We start from the raw sequence: 15,576 nt of genomic DNA, 5'->3' as shown, positions 1-15,576 counted from the left end.
ATAGAATTAAATAGAATAGAGAAGAATCAAACCAAATAGAATAGAATGGAATAGAATAGAATGAACAGAATTGAACAGAATACAATAGAGCAGAATAGAACAGAACAGAGTAGAATGTGAGAGACTAGAACACAATAGAATCGAACAGAATAGAGTAGAATTGAACCAAGTGGAATTGAACAGAATAGAGAAGAATCGAACTGAACTGAACAGAATAGAATAAAATAGAAAGAATAGAATCGAACAGAATAGAGTAGAATAAAACAGAATAGAATAGAGAATATTTGAGCTGAATAGAAAATAGAATAGAATAGAATAGAATAGAATAGAATAGAATAGAATAGAATGGAGTAGAATGGAATAGAAAGAATAGAATCAAACAGAATAGAATAGAGTAGAATAGGACAGAATAGGGTCAAATAGAACAGAATAGAATCAAACAAAATAGAGAATAAAACAGAACAGAATAGAGTCGAATCGAACTGAATAGAATAGAATAGAATAGAATAGAATAGAATGAATAGAATCAAACAGAATAGAGTAGAATAAAACAGAATAGAATAGAGAATAATTGAGCTGAATAGAATAGAATAGAATAGAATGGAATGGAATGGAATGGAATGGAATGGAATGGAATGGAATAGAATGGAATAGAAAGAATAGAATCAAACAGAATAGAATATAGTAGAATAGGACAGAATAGGGTCAAATAGAACAGAATAGAATCAAACAGAATAGAGAATAAAACAGAACAGAATAGAGTAGAATCGAACTGAACTGAATAGAATAGAATAGAATAGAATAGAATAGAATAGAAAGAACAGAATCAAACAGAAGAGTAGAATAAAACAGAATAGAATAGAGAAGAATTGAACCAAATAGAATAAAACAGAATAGAGTAGAATAGAATGGAATGGAACAGAATAGAAAGAATAGAATCGGACAGAATGGAATAGAGTAGAATAGGACAGAATAGAGTGGAACAGCAGAGGACAGAGAGGAACAGAACAGCGTAGAACATGGAGCAGAAGGGAACAAGACAAACCCCAGAGCGAAGGGCAGAGGACGACAGTTAGCAGAGCCCCCCACTCCCTCGCCGACGCCCCGGACCGTGGTCGCTGCAGAGAGCCCCGTGTGCTGGCGAGGGTGCCCGCCGGGGCGCAGCCGTGGAGCCGTGGGGACTAGCGCGTGGCCAGGATGGCGTCGTACAGGCCCCCGGTTCTCCTGCACTGGACGTGGCGGAAGCCGGCGGCAGCCAGGAGCGCGCGGTACTGGGCGGGGGTCCGCTCGCGGCCCTCCGTCTGCACCAGCATGTTCAGCGAGTAGAGCTGCGCCGTCAGCGGGCCCCGGCCGTCCGCGGCCAGGAGGCTCTCAATGACCAGGACGCCGCCGCCTGGGACGGGACGGACAGCGCCCGGGAGCCAGGGGGAGGCCGCCCCAGGAGCCCCGCTCCACCTCCCGGCCCCAGCTGCGGAATGGGCCCAAGCTGACCCGCACCCCGCCCCGGCCCCGGCCAGAAGCGGGGTGGAGCAGGCGGGGCGTGCACCGCGGGAGCCTTCAGCTTTCTGCACCTTTAACTCGGATTCGATACAGAACGGGTGCGAATGCCGCTTGGTTTTCGTTACTGACCCAGAAGGGAAGCCAGCTGGGAGCACGGGCACACTTGCCTGTGACCCGCATTCAGGCGTGCAAATGAGCCTCTGGCACGATCCCGCGCTGAAAGCACTCACAAGCCCATATGGACACGCAGCGCCCCGACCTACCTGGTTTGCAGGCACCATGGATCCTCGCCAGCAGGCGTGAGCACCGCTCATCCGTCCAGTCGTGCAGGACCCTCGCCAGGATGTACAGATCCGCCTCCGGAAGCGGGTCTTTAAAGAAATCTCCTATAACACAGGCCGGGACCCTGGGGTCAGCGCGCAGCTCAATCCCGCGTGCAACAGTCACCTAGGTGTGTCGAGCTGCCCCCAGGCCATCCCAGCTGTGACTTGAAGACCTGGCCCTGAACAAAGGGAAGCCTCAAGGAGGACAAGAAGCTTCTGAATGGTGTCCGGGGGGCTCTTTCCGTCCTTCTCGATCTGGAAAATGGTTTTACTTTTTTCTTAGTTTATTTTCATCTCCTTTCCTGAGGTTGCAAATAAAGGGCCGTGTACGCCGGGGATTTCCGGACACCCCGGGCCATCGGTCAGCAGCTCCCGTGTGAGGAGCTGAACTAGACCAACAGTCAATACGTGTTTTCCGGGCTGGGAAACAAACAAACCAACATGGCCAAGGAAGAGCTTCCATGCGTACGTGCTGTCAGACTCGACACTTGTAACATTTTTCCTGCAAGAAGTACCGATTTTGGAAAAAGCGTGACCCAGCCTCACACAGGGTGGACCGGGCAGCTGTATGTTGTCCAAACTCTGCAAACTCAGAGGAGTTGGGGAGGAGTGTGTGTGGGAGGCCATCCGGGCCAGGGCACCACCCTGCCCCGTGCTGAGGCCCCCGGGAAATGCGGACCCTACAGACATCGCCCCACGACCCAGGGCGGGAAAGGGGGAACGGTGGGGGGGGCCTCCAGACTGCTTCTCTTCCGTTCAGTGACCAAACACAGGGGTCGGCAAATTTGGCCCGGGGGCCGCATTCGGTGGGCCGTGTGTTTGTGCGCAGCAGGTGAAGGAGAGCATCCAGCCGTGGGGACGCACGCAGCTGCACCTTCCCCGGCCTTCCCTTCGTGACCCACCGCAAAGTCACCAAAATCCCAGCTCAGCTGTGCCATGGCAAAGTGACCTACTGCGTCCCCTGCCCCCCCAACCTCTGAAGTCGGTTTATTCCTTCCACCTCTGGATGAAGCACATAAACAGGTGTGACCGTCCCCTGCAAGACGCCCGATGACGACCCCCAGAAGCCAGGTCTGGGGTACCGGGGTCAGGCGCTCTCCATGAGCTCTCCCCCAGGGGGGAGCACACGTGCGTTTCCGTGTGCACGCGCAGAGCTCGGCGGAGCCCACCTGCACAGAAGCTGATCCGCGCTGCCTCCGGGAATGAGAAGTGCTTCTCTGCCGTCTGCACCACTTCGGGCGTGTCGAAAACGGCGACCCGGCACGCGGGGTACAGAGACGTGCACTCCTTGGCCAGAGCCCCAGAACAGCCTGGAAACGCACACGGAAGGTGACAGGCGGACGGGAAATGCGAGCGACGTGCACCCCAGCAGGTGTTGACGGCCACAAGGTCATCCAGGAGCCCCCGAATCACCGAATCTTCCTGGCTGGGCCCACCCACCCATCTAGCCATGAGTGCGTCCTGCGTGACTCCCATGCGGACACGCATTGGGGCACCACGGGGACTGCCCCTGACCCAAGGATTGGGCGGCGCGGAGACCACAGAAACCGTGCAAAGTCACGCGGCACGCCAGGCACGGCGGTCCCTTTGGCGTCAAGCACGCGGAGTCTCCCCATCGTGGCGCCCTGCTGCCCGGTGACAGTGGGGGAGGCCGCCCAGGTGTCAACCAAGGGTGTGAGCCCCTCGGAGCTGCACACCCAGGCCTGTGGGCCCCGTGGATGCGACTCCCAGCGCGTCCACACCGGGGAGGCTCCGTCCAGACCCGCAAGCCCGTTGTGGGGGCCACGCCCAGGTGGGGAGGGTCCCGACCAGAGCGCGCGCCCGGGCAAGCCCCTGAATCGCAGCTTAACAGGCGTTGTGCTGTATGGGGCGGTCAGCGCAAGAGCGTGTCACACTGAGCGATGCCAGCGTCTACACCTCCATCCCACCGTGATGCACAGGCTCCGAACCGCCCCGGGGTGCACCGCAGCCGCAGAGGGGCTGCAGACCCTGCACCCTGTGGGACGCGGACGGGAAGCTTGGCCCCCGATGCTAAGTGGGGGCCTTTCCGTCGTGTTCCGACCCTCGCCCCCCGGGGCGCCGAGGTCACCAGCCTTGAGACCCTGCTCCGGGGTGCGGGGCAGTGGCTCACCCCCAACGTCGCAGATGAGCGGGAACGGGGACAGGTCGAAGGCGCCCAGCACAGGCCTCCCGCTGATGCTCCAGACGTCCTGCAGGCCTCGCATGAACTGCAGCCGCTCGTCCTCGGACCTGCACGCGACAGCACAGGTGCTCACCGCGCCCCACGACGTGGGGGGCGGGGGGTTGTGAGCCGCGGGCACGGCGGGGAAGGCCTGCACGGTGACCTGCTTCGGGATGTGGGGAGCCCCAGCTCCGCCACCCTCGGGACCCCGAAGCCCACCCCGCCGGGACACCTGGCATGTGGCTGCAACACAAACACATCTGCTGTGGGGTTTTTCTTCTTCTTCATCATCTTAAATATCACCTTCCCTCTGTTTTGCTCCGTTTAGACCCATTTCCTTAGCCACGCCCCCTGCCCCCCACGTCCATTGCAAGCGCGGACACCCGCGTTACCTGTAGATTGCGCTGAAGAGCTGGTCGGAGGGAACCCCGAATGCCTCCAGATACTGGTTCCTGCCGTCCCTGCAAACGGGCGCCACGCGGTCACCCCGGATCTGACGCGGCCAGGGAGCGCCAGTGGGCACGCGGGGTCGCACAGCCTCCCCTCCCGTCACAGACAGAACGGGCAGGGGACGGGACTCGGTCACCAAACGCATGCACGGCCCCCCTTGGAGGTGTTCAGAGCCGCAGGCTGGACGTGCAGCCGGGCTCCGCCCCGTGTGAGCAAGGAAGGAGGATGACCTAAAGACGGTCTGACGAGGTCTGAAGGTGATGTGCGGCCAGCGGACACTGAGGCCCGGAGGACCTGGAGCCGGAACCTGGGAGCAGGAGGGGCCCTGCCGCGCCCCTTCGATACCTGTCAGTACCTGTCATCTAGCTCTATCTGCCGACATCTACTCTTTATGTATGTCTCCTAAGACCTATGAGGAGCTCCCCGCAGGTGTTAGTATCTACCATCCACTGTGCACTAACATCCAGTAGTGCTGGCTCTTATCGAGCTACCTACCTACCCTCCTAGCACCCTCCCACCCGTCCTTATCTCTCCTCTATCCATCTCTCTACCTAGCACCCATCTAGCACCTCTAGCCCCCCAGCCCTCTGCCTATGTACCCGTGTATCTATCGTCTATCAATCATCCATCCATCCCTATATCTATCTTTAAATTATCCAACCATCCATCCACCTGTCTGTCCATCCAACCATCCATCCATCTATCCATCCATCCATTCATTCATCCATCTGGCCATCCCTATATTATCATCCATCTATCCCTGTATCTATCACCGACCAATCATCCACCCATCCGTCCATTCACCTATCTGTCCATCCATCCATCCATCCATCATCCATCCACTCATCCATTTGTGCATCCATCTATCCATCCACCCATCAAGCCATCCCTTTACTATCATCCATCCATCCTTATATCTATCACCGACCAATCATCCACCTATCTGTCCATCCATCCATTCATCCATTTATCTAACCATCCATCCACTCATTCATCCATCCATCCATTTGTCCATCCATCCATCCACCCATTGAGCCATCCCTATACTATCATCCATCTATCCCTATATCTATCACCTGCCAATCTGTCCATCCATCCATCTGTCCATTCACCTATCTGTCCATCCATCCATCCAACCATCCATCCAACCATCCATCATCCTTTCACCCATTGAGCCATCCCTATACTATCATCCATCTATCCCTATATCTATCACCTGCCAATCCGTCCACCCATCCATCATCCATCCATCCATCCATCCAACCATCCATCATCCTTCCACCCATTGAGGCATCCCTATACTATCATCCATCTATCCCTATAGCTATCACCTGCCAATCCGTCCATCCATCCATCCATCATCCATCCATCCATCCAACCATCCATCCATCATCCTTCCACCCATTGAGCCATCCCTATACTATCGTCCATGCATCCCTCTATCTATCTATGTATTTACATACATACCTACCTGACCATCTAGGTATCCATCCATCTATGTCAGTGGTTCCCAGGTTCTGGGATTCTGCTCTCAAAAGGCACTTGTCAATGTCTGGGGACCTTTTTTTACTATCACAGCTGGGGAGGGTGCCATGGCCTATGGTGGGAGGAGACCAGAGATGCTGCTCCACACCCTGCAGTGCCCAGGATGCCCCAGGCACCCACATCATGAAGCCCGAGAGCAGCTACAGGGAGGACAACCATCACGATTCCCCACTTTGCCTCCTCAGCCCGTGACCGTTTCCCCGGACACCAGTTAAACACCAGGACTTCTTATTTCGACAGATTAGCATGACGTGAATCCCATTGGCCAGCACCAGGGGGCTTCTCACGTCTGCTCAGAGTTCCACATCTAGCGGGGTCGTGTTTGATGCTACAAGAAACCTGGTGCTTCAACCGCACAGTTGCCCTGAAACCAGCCCCCAGGGAGCCCAGGGGTCCTATCCACCCCTTTGAGGCTGTGCTCACCTCACGGCCTGGGTCAGGTGACCCCAGCACAGGTACGTCGTCCTGGCCAGGTACCGCAGCATGTTGCCCTGGCACTTGGGGCTGGCCCTCACCAGGTAGGTGCTGGAGAGCTCTGTGTTTTGATATAAAGCTGAAAACAAATGCAAAAGGACACGTTAGATTCCAACTCACCGTTTTCAACAAAAGTCTGGCAGATGATGGGCAGCCCCAGGCCCATTTCAACACCAAGATGAGAATATAATAGCGTAAGGGAGGGCAAACCTTTAACTGGATAAATTTAGTCTGATTGAAAATTACTCCCTTATGATTCTTTCCCCCATTTTTTCTTGCTCATTGGATACTTCATGAGGGTACGGATGCGCACACCAGCGTGTGGAGTCCCTAGAATGAGGTCGGCAAAGTACCGCCTGGGGAGCACACCTGGCCCACCGCGTGTGTTTGTAAATAAAGTTTTATTGAAAGTCAGCCACACCCGTTCAGTTACATAATGTGTACATGCTTACCTTTTCCTGTTTTTGTTTCTACCTGAAGTAGCTTCAGAGACACACAGGTGTCCAGCAGGAGCTCTGTCCCATGGGAGCTGGTGCCCAGCCGTGCAGCCACCGCTACCGCGCCCAGGGGCTCCGGGGCCTCGGCGAGAAGGTCAAACACACCCAGCTCACAGGCAGCAAACAGAACCTCGGAAATAACGGGTCAGCTTTGAGCATCCTGGGAGCCCCACTTGTAGAAGCACACACCACGGGGACTCAGGGGTGCGTTTTCAGGGGACACTGCACTGCTGTGGAAAACACTGTGGCGGTTCCTTACAAAATCGAACATACAATGGCCACAAAACCAGAAATTCCAATTCTGGGTGTGGACCCAAAAGTATTGAAAGTGGACCCTGGAAGAGATACTTGTACACTCGTGTTCGCTGATGCATTATCCACAGTGGCCAAACATGGAAGAAGCAGGCGTCCAACAACGGACGAATGGATGAGCAAAATATGGTCCATGCACACAGCGGAGTCGGTGCACCTTGAGGACGTGGCGATCAGTGACATAAATCAGACACGGATGTGTGATTCCACATATACGGGGTCGCTAGAATAGTCCCGTCCATAGAGACAGGGAGTAGACGGTGGCGCCAAAGGCTGCGGGTCGGGGAACGGGGAGATCGTGTTTCATGGGGACAAATCTTCAAATTGGGGAAAATAGAAAGTTCTGGATGTGGATGGTGCAGGTGGTTGCACAACAACGTGAATGCGCTCAATGCCACTGAGCTGTGCACTCAAAAACGGTGACGATAGTCAATTTGATGTTACGTCTATTTAAAGAAAACAATAAAGTGTTCCCAAAAAATAAAGAATCTTTAAAAATAAAGATAAAATCTTCCAGTTAAATCTTTAACCAGTTAAAATGTTTAATTTATATGAAATTTTCTGATTTTAAACAAAATGCTCAAATAAAAGTCAAGTAAATACTCAAATATCTTAGAGTGGAATAGAGCAAGTAAAACAAATGAAAAATAAAATAGGGGGATCCCTGGGTGGCTCGGTGGTTCAGCGCCTGCCTTTGGCCCGGGGCGTGATCCTGAAGTCTCGGGATGGAGTCCCGCGTCAGGCTCCTGGCATGGAGCCTGCTTCTCCCTCTGCCTGAGTCTCTGCCCCCCTCCCATCATGAATAAATAAATAAAATATTTAAAAATAAATAAATAAATAAATAAATAAATAAATAAATAAATAAATAAATAAAATAGAGTGAAATGCAACGAAATGTGCTTCCACTGTGCACTCGGGAAGCGCCTGTTTCTGCTGCCTCACGTGCTGTGGGGTTGACCAGCCGTCCGGAACGATGCCATCTACTGGTTGGGTTGGTCCCCAGGGAGAGTCAGAGCTAGGGCTGGGGGTGGGGTGGGCTGGGGTGGGGTGGGGGGTGGGATTATCTGCAGAGTACAGGGAGGGTCCCACGAGGCCATTCGCGGGCTGGCCATTGGGGAAAGGGGGTCCTGAGCAGGTGTGGGTTCCTGCAGCTTGCCCCCCGCCCTGTCTGTGTTTAGAAGCTCTTCACTAAACCCCCTCCCCGCCCTCTGTCATGCCTGGAACAGCATCACTTCGGACAAAGAAACAGCCGGGGGACCATTCCAGCAAAGAAACAGCCTCCGAGGGAAACCTACAGTCCCCAAAGACAACACCAGCCAAGGGACAGGGACAAACAGCCACCGGCAAACCCTCGTGAGGTTTCAAGACCCTAGTCTCCGCCCCTTCCCTGCTCGCAGTGATTACCTGGGGACCCAGACTCGAGGCTGGCCTTGGTTTAATTTTGCAAGCGGGGAAATACACGCCCTGCTGCTCAGAGGCCAGTGAGGTTCCCTACACGGTGGTGCCAGACCCTTAAAACGTGTGGCCTGCTAGTGCCGGATCTGTCCAGACAGTTGGACAGGTCCTGCCCGGAAATGACGCGTACCGGATAAAGGACGGATGAATGAGTGCATTGTTTTTCCTCCTGCACAGGAGGGTTTTCGATGGGGCGACCTCTCTGGTATTGGCCAGCACGGATGCACACACTCACGTCCCACCTGCGCAGAGGGTCATGGGGCACCCACTCCCCATGGAGACAGCACCGCTGCAGTAGGTGCGTGGACGTGAATACAATGAAATAAAAATAAGACCCGCCTCCATCCTGCTTAATGACGGAGGTTGGCCTTTGCTTTCTCACCGAGCGGATGGGAAAGGCGTAAATATGCTCTCCACGGGGGCCGTGGCAGTGGGGGTGGCAGGGCCCGTGAGGAGTGACACTGCCTGAACTCTTCTTATCCTCTGACTATGGTCCTAGTCACTCTCATTCCATGGACGGGGGTCCTAGTAACTCCCATTCCATGGTCTGGGGTCTTAGACACTCTCATTCCATGCACAGGGGTCCTGGTGACTCTCAGCCCCTGGACGGGGGTCCTGGTCACTGTTGTTCTGTGGTTGGGGGTCCTGGTGCTTCTCATCCCCTGGATGGGGGTCCTGGTCACTGTCGTTCCATGGATGGGGGCCCAGGTGACTCTCATACCCTGGACGGGGGTCCTGGTGATTCTCATCCCATGGACAGGGGTCCTGGTCACTGTCGTTCCATGGACGGGATCCTGGTGCCTCTCATTCCATGGACCGGTGTCCTGATAGCTCCCATCCCATGGACGGAGGTCCTGGTCACTGTCATTCCATGGACGGGGGTCCTGGTGACTCTCCTTCCATAGATGTGGGTCCTCGTGGTGCTCATTCCATGGACTGGAATCCTGGAAACTCTCATCCCGTGGACCGGGGTCCTATCACCCCTTATCCCGTGCTCAGGGGCCACATGGCTCCCTGAGGTGCGTCCTGGGCACCGTGGGGTGTGCGGCTGCCTGTCTGCTCTCCACCCACTGCAGCCCGAGCGGTGACGCCCAGACATGTCCACCCACATTTCCCTGTGCTCCCTGGGGCCAGGCTCGCACCTGAGAGCCCATGAGGACGCTCCGTCTCATGCACCACGCGGCCTGGACAGGACTCTGTGCCGCCCCACGGCGTCTGGGGGAGGCTGTGTCCGTGCCCTCTGTGCACCCGCGCCAACTCTGGTCCTATGGGGACCGGATCCCGTCCCCTGCGGTTCCTGTGTGACCCTAGGAGGGGCGGGAACTCGTCCTGTCACGGTTCTGTTAGCTGTCTGCTCTACTCAGGCGGTTGCAAGCTTTATTGTGTCCACATGGTGTGAACTCCGGTTGGATCCACGGCGAATGATTTCTCACGCAGGCGAAGCTACGCAAAGTCCTATTAGGGCCACATTAGGTCCTGGACAAGCTGCGGGCCCTCCTATTGCAACTAGATCTTATAGGGGCGCCTGGGGGCTCAGCTGGTGAAGCGTCTGCCTTTGGCTCAGGTCGTGACCCCGGGGGTCCTGGGATCGAGTCCTGCGTCGGGCTCCCTGCTCAGCGGGAATCGGCGGCTCCCTGTCCCCGCCCCCTGCCTTGTGCTCTCGCTCTTTCTCCTTCTCTCTGTCAAAAAACTAAGTGGAATGTCTAAAACAACAACAACAAAAAGATTTTATTAACTCATTCTGTCAAGGTCGTATGAAGTATTGTTCTATCTAGGTCGTATTATTCTATCAAGGTCGTCTAACGTTTTACTGTACCAAGGTCATATTAAGTATTCGATCAACATCATGTTAAGAATTATTCCACCAAGGTCGTCGTAAGTATTATTCCATCAAAATTGTATTAAGTTCAAAAAAAAATTGTACTAGGATTTATTCTATCGAGGTTGTATTAAGTAATCTGTCAAGGTCATGTTACATTGGATTGATTCTGTCAATGTCATTTTAAGTTTTTTCCATCAACGTCATATTAAGAAGTATTATTGATCAACGTCATATTAAGTATTACTCTATCAAGTTCGTGTTAATATTATTTTATCAAGATTGTATTAACGTTTATCTTATCAAGGTCATATTAAGTTTTGTCAAGGTCATATTAAACTTTACTCTATCAACGTCAAATTAGCTATTACTCTATCGCAGTTGTATCCAGTTTTATGCTCTCCAGGCCGTATTACGCTTTATTTGGTGACGTTTGTGTGCAATCCTCTTCTCTTACACGCATGACAACCAGGTGACAAAGCACCCCGTGTCCTGAGCGGACTGTCCTGCCGGGATGTATAACGCACCCGACAGCTTGGTGAGCCAACGGCGAACAGCCCCAGCTGCCCGGGAAGCATCTCGCGAGCACAAGCAGGTCATGCTTTCAAGCGACAGGAAGGCTGCGAATTATTATAACTAATTTGCGGAAGGAAGCTCTTTCTCCGTATCGCAAGGGTTCCACCGTAGGGGGCCTACAGACCCCATCTGGGGGATCCGTGGGCTCACGCGGGGAGCACATTCTGTGGCAGTTGTCAGTGACCTCCACCCAAACTCCGCAGCCGCTTCAATTATGAGTCAAGCGCACACGGCGGCAGTAGTACAACACCTGTGAGTCGGTGAGCGAGGGAGGCCAAGGCACCTTCGTGTGTCACAATATCCCCCGCAGGACACTCAAAATACCACCCACATGCACAGGGCGCCACGGTGCTGGGGGGGCCGGACCCCACTGGCTGCACACATCACCCCCATCTTGCCATCCCGCACCTTCCCCCACAACGAATGCGGCCGTTGGGCAGCTCTCTGCCTGGCAGGTGGTCAGCTCCCACATGGTGAAGCTCAGTGTTCTCAAAATTCGAGTTTCACCCCCAAAAGCCAGGGAGAATCTCACCGTCTCATGAGAGCAGGACACCGTCCCCTCGTGCAGCAGCTGTGAGCGCTGTCCTGCCGCCTGCATCCGCACACGCATGTGCATACACAGGACCGCCTACATTTTATTGGGGCGCCTGGGTGGGCTGGTGGTTTGAGCATCTGCCTTCGGCTCAGGTCATGAACTGAGAGTCGTGGAATCGAGTCGCACATCGGGCTCCCCGCTCAGCAAAGACTCTGCTTCTCCGTCTCCCTCTGATGCTCCCCCTGTTTGTGCTCTCTCTCTCTCTCTCTCTCTCTTTGTGAAATAAATAAAATCTATTTAAAAAATAATTAAATAAAATGTAAAATCTAATGCAAGCTGGTGTAGCCAGTCTAGAAACCAATATGGAGGTTCCTCAAGAAGTTGAAAACAGAGCTACCCTGCAACCCAGCCGTGGTTCTATCAGGTATTTACCCCAAAGATACAGATGTGAACGGAAGGGGCACCTGCACCCCAATGTTCACAGCAGCCATGTCCACAATAGCCAGACTGTGCAAAGAGCCCAAAATGGCCATCAACAGATGAATGGATGCAGAAGATGTGGTCTATGTAGGTAACAGAATATTCCTCAGGCATCACAAAGGATGGAATCTTCCCATTTGCAATGTCCCGGGGGGAACTAGAGGGCCTGACGCGAAGAGAAATAGGTCAATCAGCGAAAAGCATTTATCACACAAGCTCACTCCTACGTGGAATTTAAGAAACACAACAGATGAACACAGGGGAAGACGAGGGGAAAAATCAAACTAGACGGAATCAGACCAGGGAGACAAACTATAAGAGATTCTCAACTCCAGGAAACAAATAGGGCTGAGTGTTCTCACTCTATCTGAGTGAGGGGAGGTGGGTGGAGGGATGGGGTAAGTGGGTGACGTGCATGAAGCAGGACTCGTGATGCGATGAGCCGCGGGTGTCGCGTGCAACCGATGAATCATTGACCTCTACCTCCGAAACCGGTAATACACTCTATGTTAACTAACTCGAATTTAAATAAAAATTTCTTGAAAAAACAATTTTTTTAAAGACATAAATGAAGGAATATACACAAATATAGACTCCTCAAATCTAACTACAGCTTGCCTCAAAGGTTTTAAGGACGAAAAATTCACGTAGCAGAAGGTTCGGCATTAAGCGTCTTAAACAATACAACTCGGGGGGTGTTGGGCACATTGACTGCGTTGTGCAACCACCGCCTCTATCTGGTTCCAGAACATTCTCATCCTCCCCCTAAAAGGGGAGCCTGTCCGTAACGACCAGTCGCTGCCCATCTCCCTCCCCGGGGCCTGGCGAACCACCACTTTGCTTTCCGCGTCCATGCATTTGCATTATTCCGCGTGTTTGGGAGAAGTGGCATCACACACCGTGAGGCCCGTGTGTGTCCCGCGTGCACGCAGAATCATATGGACTCAGCCACGGGAAGGGATGAGATACGGAAGCGCGCCACGTTGCCCGTGGGCCCCCAGGCTCGCCTCTATTTCAAACACATCACCTCGCTTTGTAGTGTGTTAATGGACAACCGCCCATATTACACAAAAAGCCACAAAAAGTCTTGAATATTTCAATCTCTTTCAGTAAGCATTGTCCCACGGCCCAGAAGGCACCTGCCCGTCCTTGCAGGACACCCCACCCACCCCTACAGGACACTCCCTACCCATGAAGCCGTCACTCCCCATCGCCCTCGCCCAGCTCCCACCCACGGGATCCACGTCTGCTCCGGCGGAACGTTCTCCCCACGTTCCTACCTGGGAGACCATGAAACCATTTGAGTACTCGGTCAGCAGACGGAACGCCTGTTCCTCCGGGGAACTCATCCTTGTCCCACGCCCGGCTGGCACACAGAGCCCCCGGTCGTCCCGGCTGCACAGAGTGTGGGTCTGCTAGCAAGTCGTGGGGCGGTCGGCCGCGCGGTGCTGCTGCCAGAAGCTCCTTGCTGGAGGCCCAGCACGAGCCAAAGGCGGATCAGTCTAGAAAATCCCATTAATCCTATTACGGGGATGACCAAGCTTCAGGGTACGCGCTGGCTCTGTGCTCAGTCCTGTCCCTGCTGTGCCCACAGCCCTAAATAGCCGCATCTCCCACCTCCCTCCATCACACCATCATCAAGGAAACGGGTCCAGAACCGATATGCTTGCTAATCACTAGCATTGATTACTCATTGCACGCATCGAATACTTTGTAGGCCCTGGACATGGGGCGCCCAGGGGCTCCCGTAAATCTTCTAGGGATGCCATGTCAAATGACGCAAAACCCACTGGTTCGAAACCAAAGGGATTAGCCTATCTCGGCTCTGGAGACCAGACGTCTGAGATCCGGGCAGGCAGGGCTGCTGAGATCCAGGGCAGGGGCTCTTCTGGCGTCTGGGGCCCCAGGCGTCCCCCAGCTGGAGGCCGCGTCCCTCCCCTGTCCTCCATCCTCATGGGGCTCCTCCTCTGCGTCTGCGCCTCCTCTTCTGTCTCTTGCAAGGACCCCTGTTGTTGGACATAGGGCCACCTGGTCCAGGACGAGCTCAGCTCAGACCCTCACGTCATCCCATCTGCAAACACCCCGTTTCCAATGAGTTCCCGTCCTGAGGTTGCAGGGGTAGGTAGGACGTGGCCATATGTTCTGGGGCCACCATTAACCCACAGTAGGCAGGGCTGAGCTCAGGTGACAAGAGCCCTGTGCCACCCACTCACTGCTCCGTGGAGTCACACTCTGCTGTTGTGGATCCATGCAAGCGATTGTGTGCAGGGAACATCTTCACCGCAGAAGCCAAGATCTCCGGAGCAGAGATTTACATGCAGGAGGCCCCATGCGGACACCTGGACACGCAGGGCGCCCTCGGAGCCAAGCTCATGGCGGGGCAGGACTGGTCAGGGTGCCCATCAGCGGGGACGGGGCGGCCGCCTGGGTGGGAAGGTCCAGGCCACACGAGGAAGGAGGGGAGGTGCCACTCTCGTCCCGTGCCCGTTCCGATGCTCGAGTTCACATGCAAAGCCCAGGTGTGGCTGGGCGTGCAACATGCCATACGCACAGTGCAGGGCGGGCTGGCACAGCGCTTTGCACAGAGGCCGGCGGGCGGTCACACGGACACGGGCCTCGGGCGCTGGAGGGGGCTCACCAGGGGACCGGATCACCTGCCCCACCCGGCCCGCGTCGCCAGCAGCAAGCCGGAGGACGCGCCTCCCGGCGGGTAGGCTCTGCGGGACGTGCCCCAGAATCCAAGGTCGGGGCTCGCGTCCCGCCGCCGAGCACATGCCAGACGCCAGCCTGACCGGCAGCATCCCCAGGGCTCGGGCTGAAAACAGAGAAGGATTCGCGTGGACGGCGGCTGTTCAGAAACGGCCCCAGCTAGTGCGTTTCTCGTGGGAGGGGCCGCAAACGTGCTCCTCGTGGGGACGGTTCTGCGGGAGCTGCGGAAGGGCCCGGAAGGGCCGGGCGTCACGGTCCGTGCCTGCTCCCTCAGGAAGCCCAGCTGCTGAGAGACTTTGTTTCTATTTAAAGATTTGAGGGCGCCCGGGTGGCCCAGCGGCTTAGCGCCACCTTCAGCCAGGGCCTGATCCTGGGGTCCCGGGATCGAGTCCCACGTCGGGCTCCCTGCATGGAGCCTGCTTCTCCCTCCGCCTGGGTCTCTGCCTCTCTCTCTCTCTCTGTGTCTCCCATGAATAAATAGATAAAATATTTTTTAAAAAATTAAAAATAAATAAAAAATAAAGATTTATTTGAGAGAGCGCATGCGTGGGGGAACGGCAGGGGGAGAGACTCTCAAGCAGACTCCCCGCTGGCGTGGGGCCCAATGGGGGCTCGATCTCACGACCCTGATCACTACCTGAGCCAAAGTCAAAAGCTGGACACTCAACCAACTCAACCACCCCAGGTGTCCCGTCACCTGCCGTCCTACCATCTGGCAT

General features: G+C 54.7%; 1 protein-coding gene across 1 annotated transcript; it reads right to left on the bottom strand.

Moving 5' to 3' along the window:
* Positions 1-841: 841 nt before the first annotated feature.
* Positions 842-14,682, bottom strand: ASMT (acetylserotonin O-methyltransferase). The gene is made up of 8 exons (XM_072818650.1): positions 13,429-14,682; positions 6,927-7,101; positions 6,424-6,553; positions 4,398-4,466; positions 3,955-4,073; positions 2,993-3,133; positions 1,764-1,886; positions 842-1,393 (listed from the first exon to the last, which is right to left on the bottom strand). Exons 1-8 carry the CDS (start codon positions 13,495-13,497, stop codon positions 1,182-1,184), a joined length of 1,038 nt encoding a protein of 345 aa, XP_072674751.1. The 5' UTR covers positions 13,498-14,682; the 3' UTR covers positions 842-1,181.
* Between the last annotated feature and the right edge of the window lie 894 nt (positions 14,683-15,576).

This window comes from Canis lupus, chromosome Y (assembly GCF_048164855.1).
Source record: "Canis lupus baileyi chromosome Y, mCanLup2.hap1, whole genome shotgun sequence".
Classification (NCBI taxonomy): domain Eukaryota; kingdom Metazoa; phylum Chordata; class Mammalia; order Carnivora; family Canidae; genus Canis; species Canis lupus.
The sequence above is the reverse complement of the archived record's forward strand: the minus strand, read 5'-3'. Positions and strand labels throughout refer to the sequence as shown.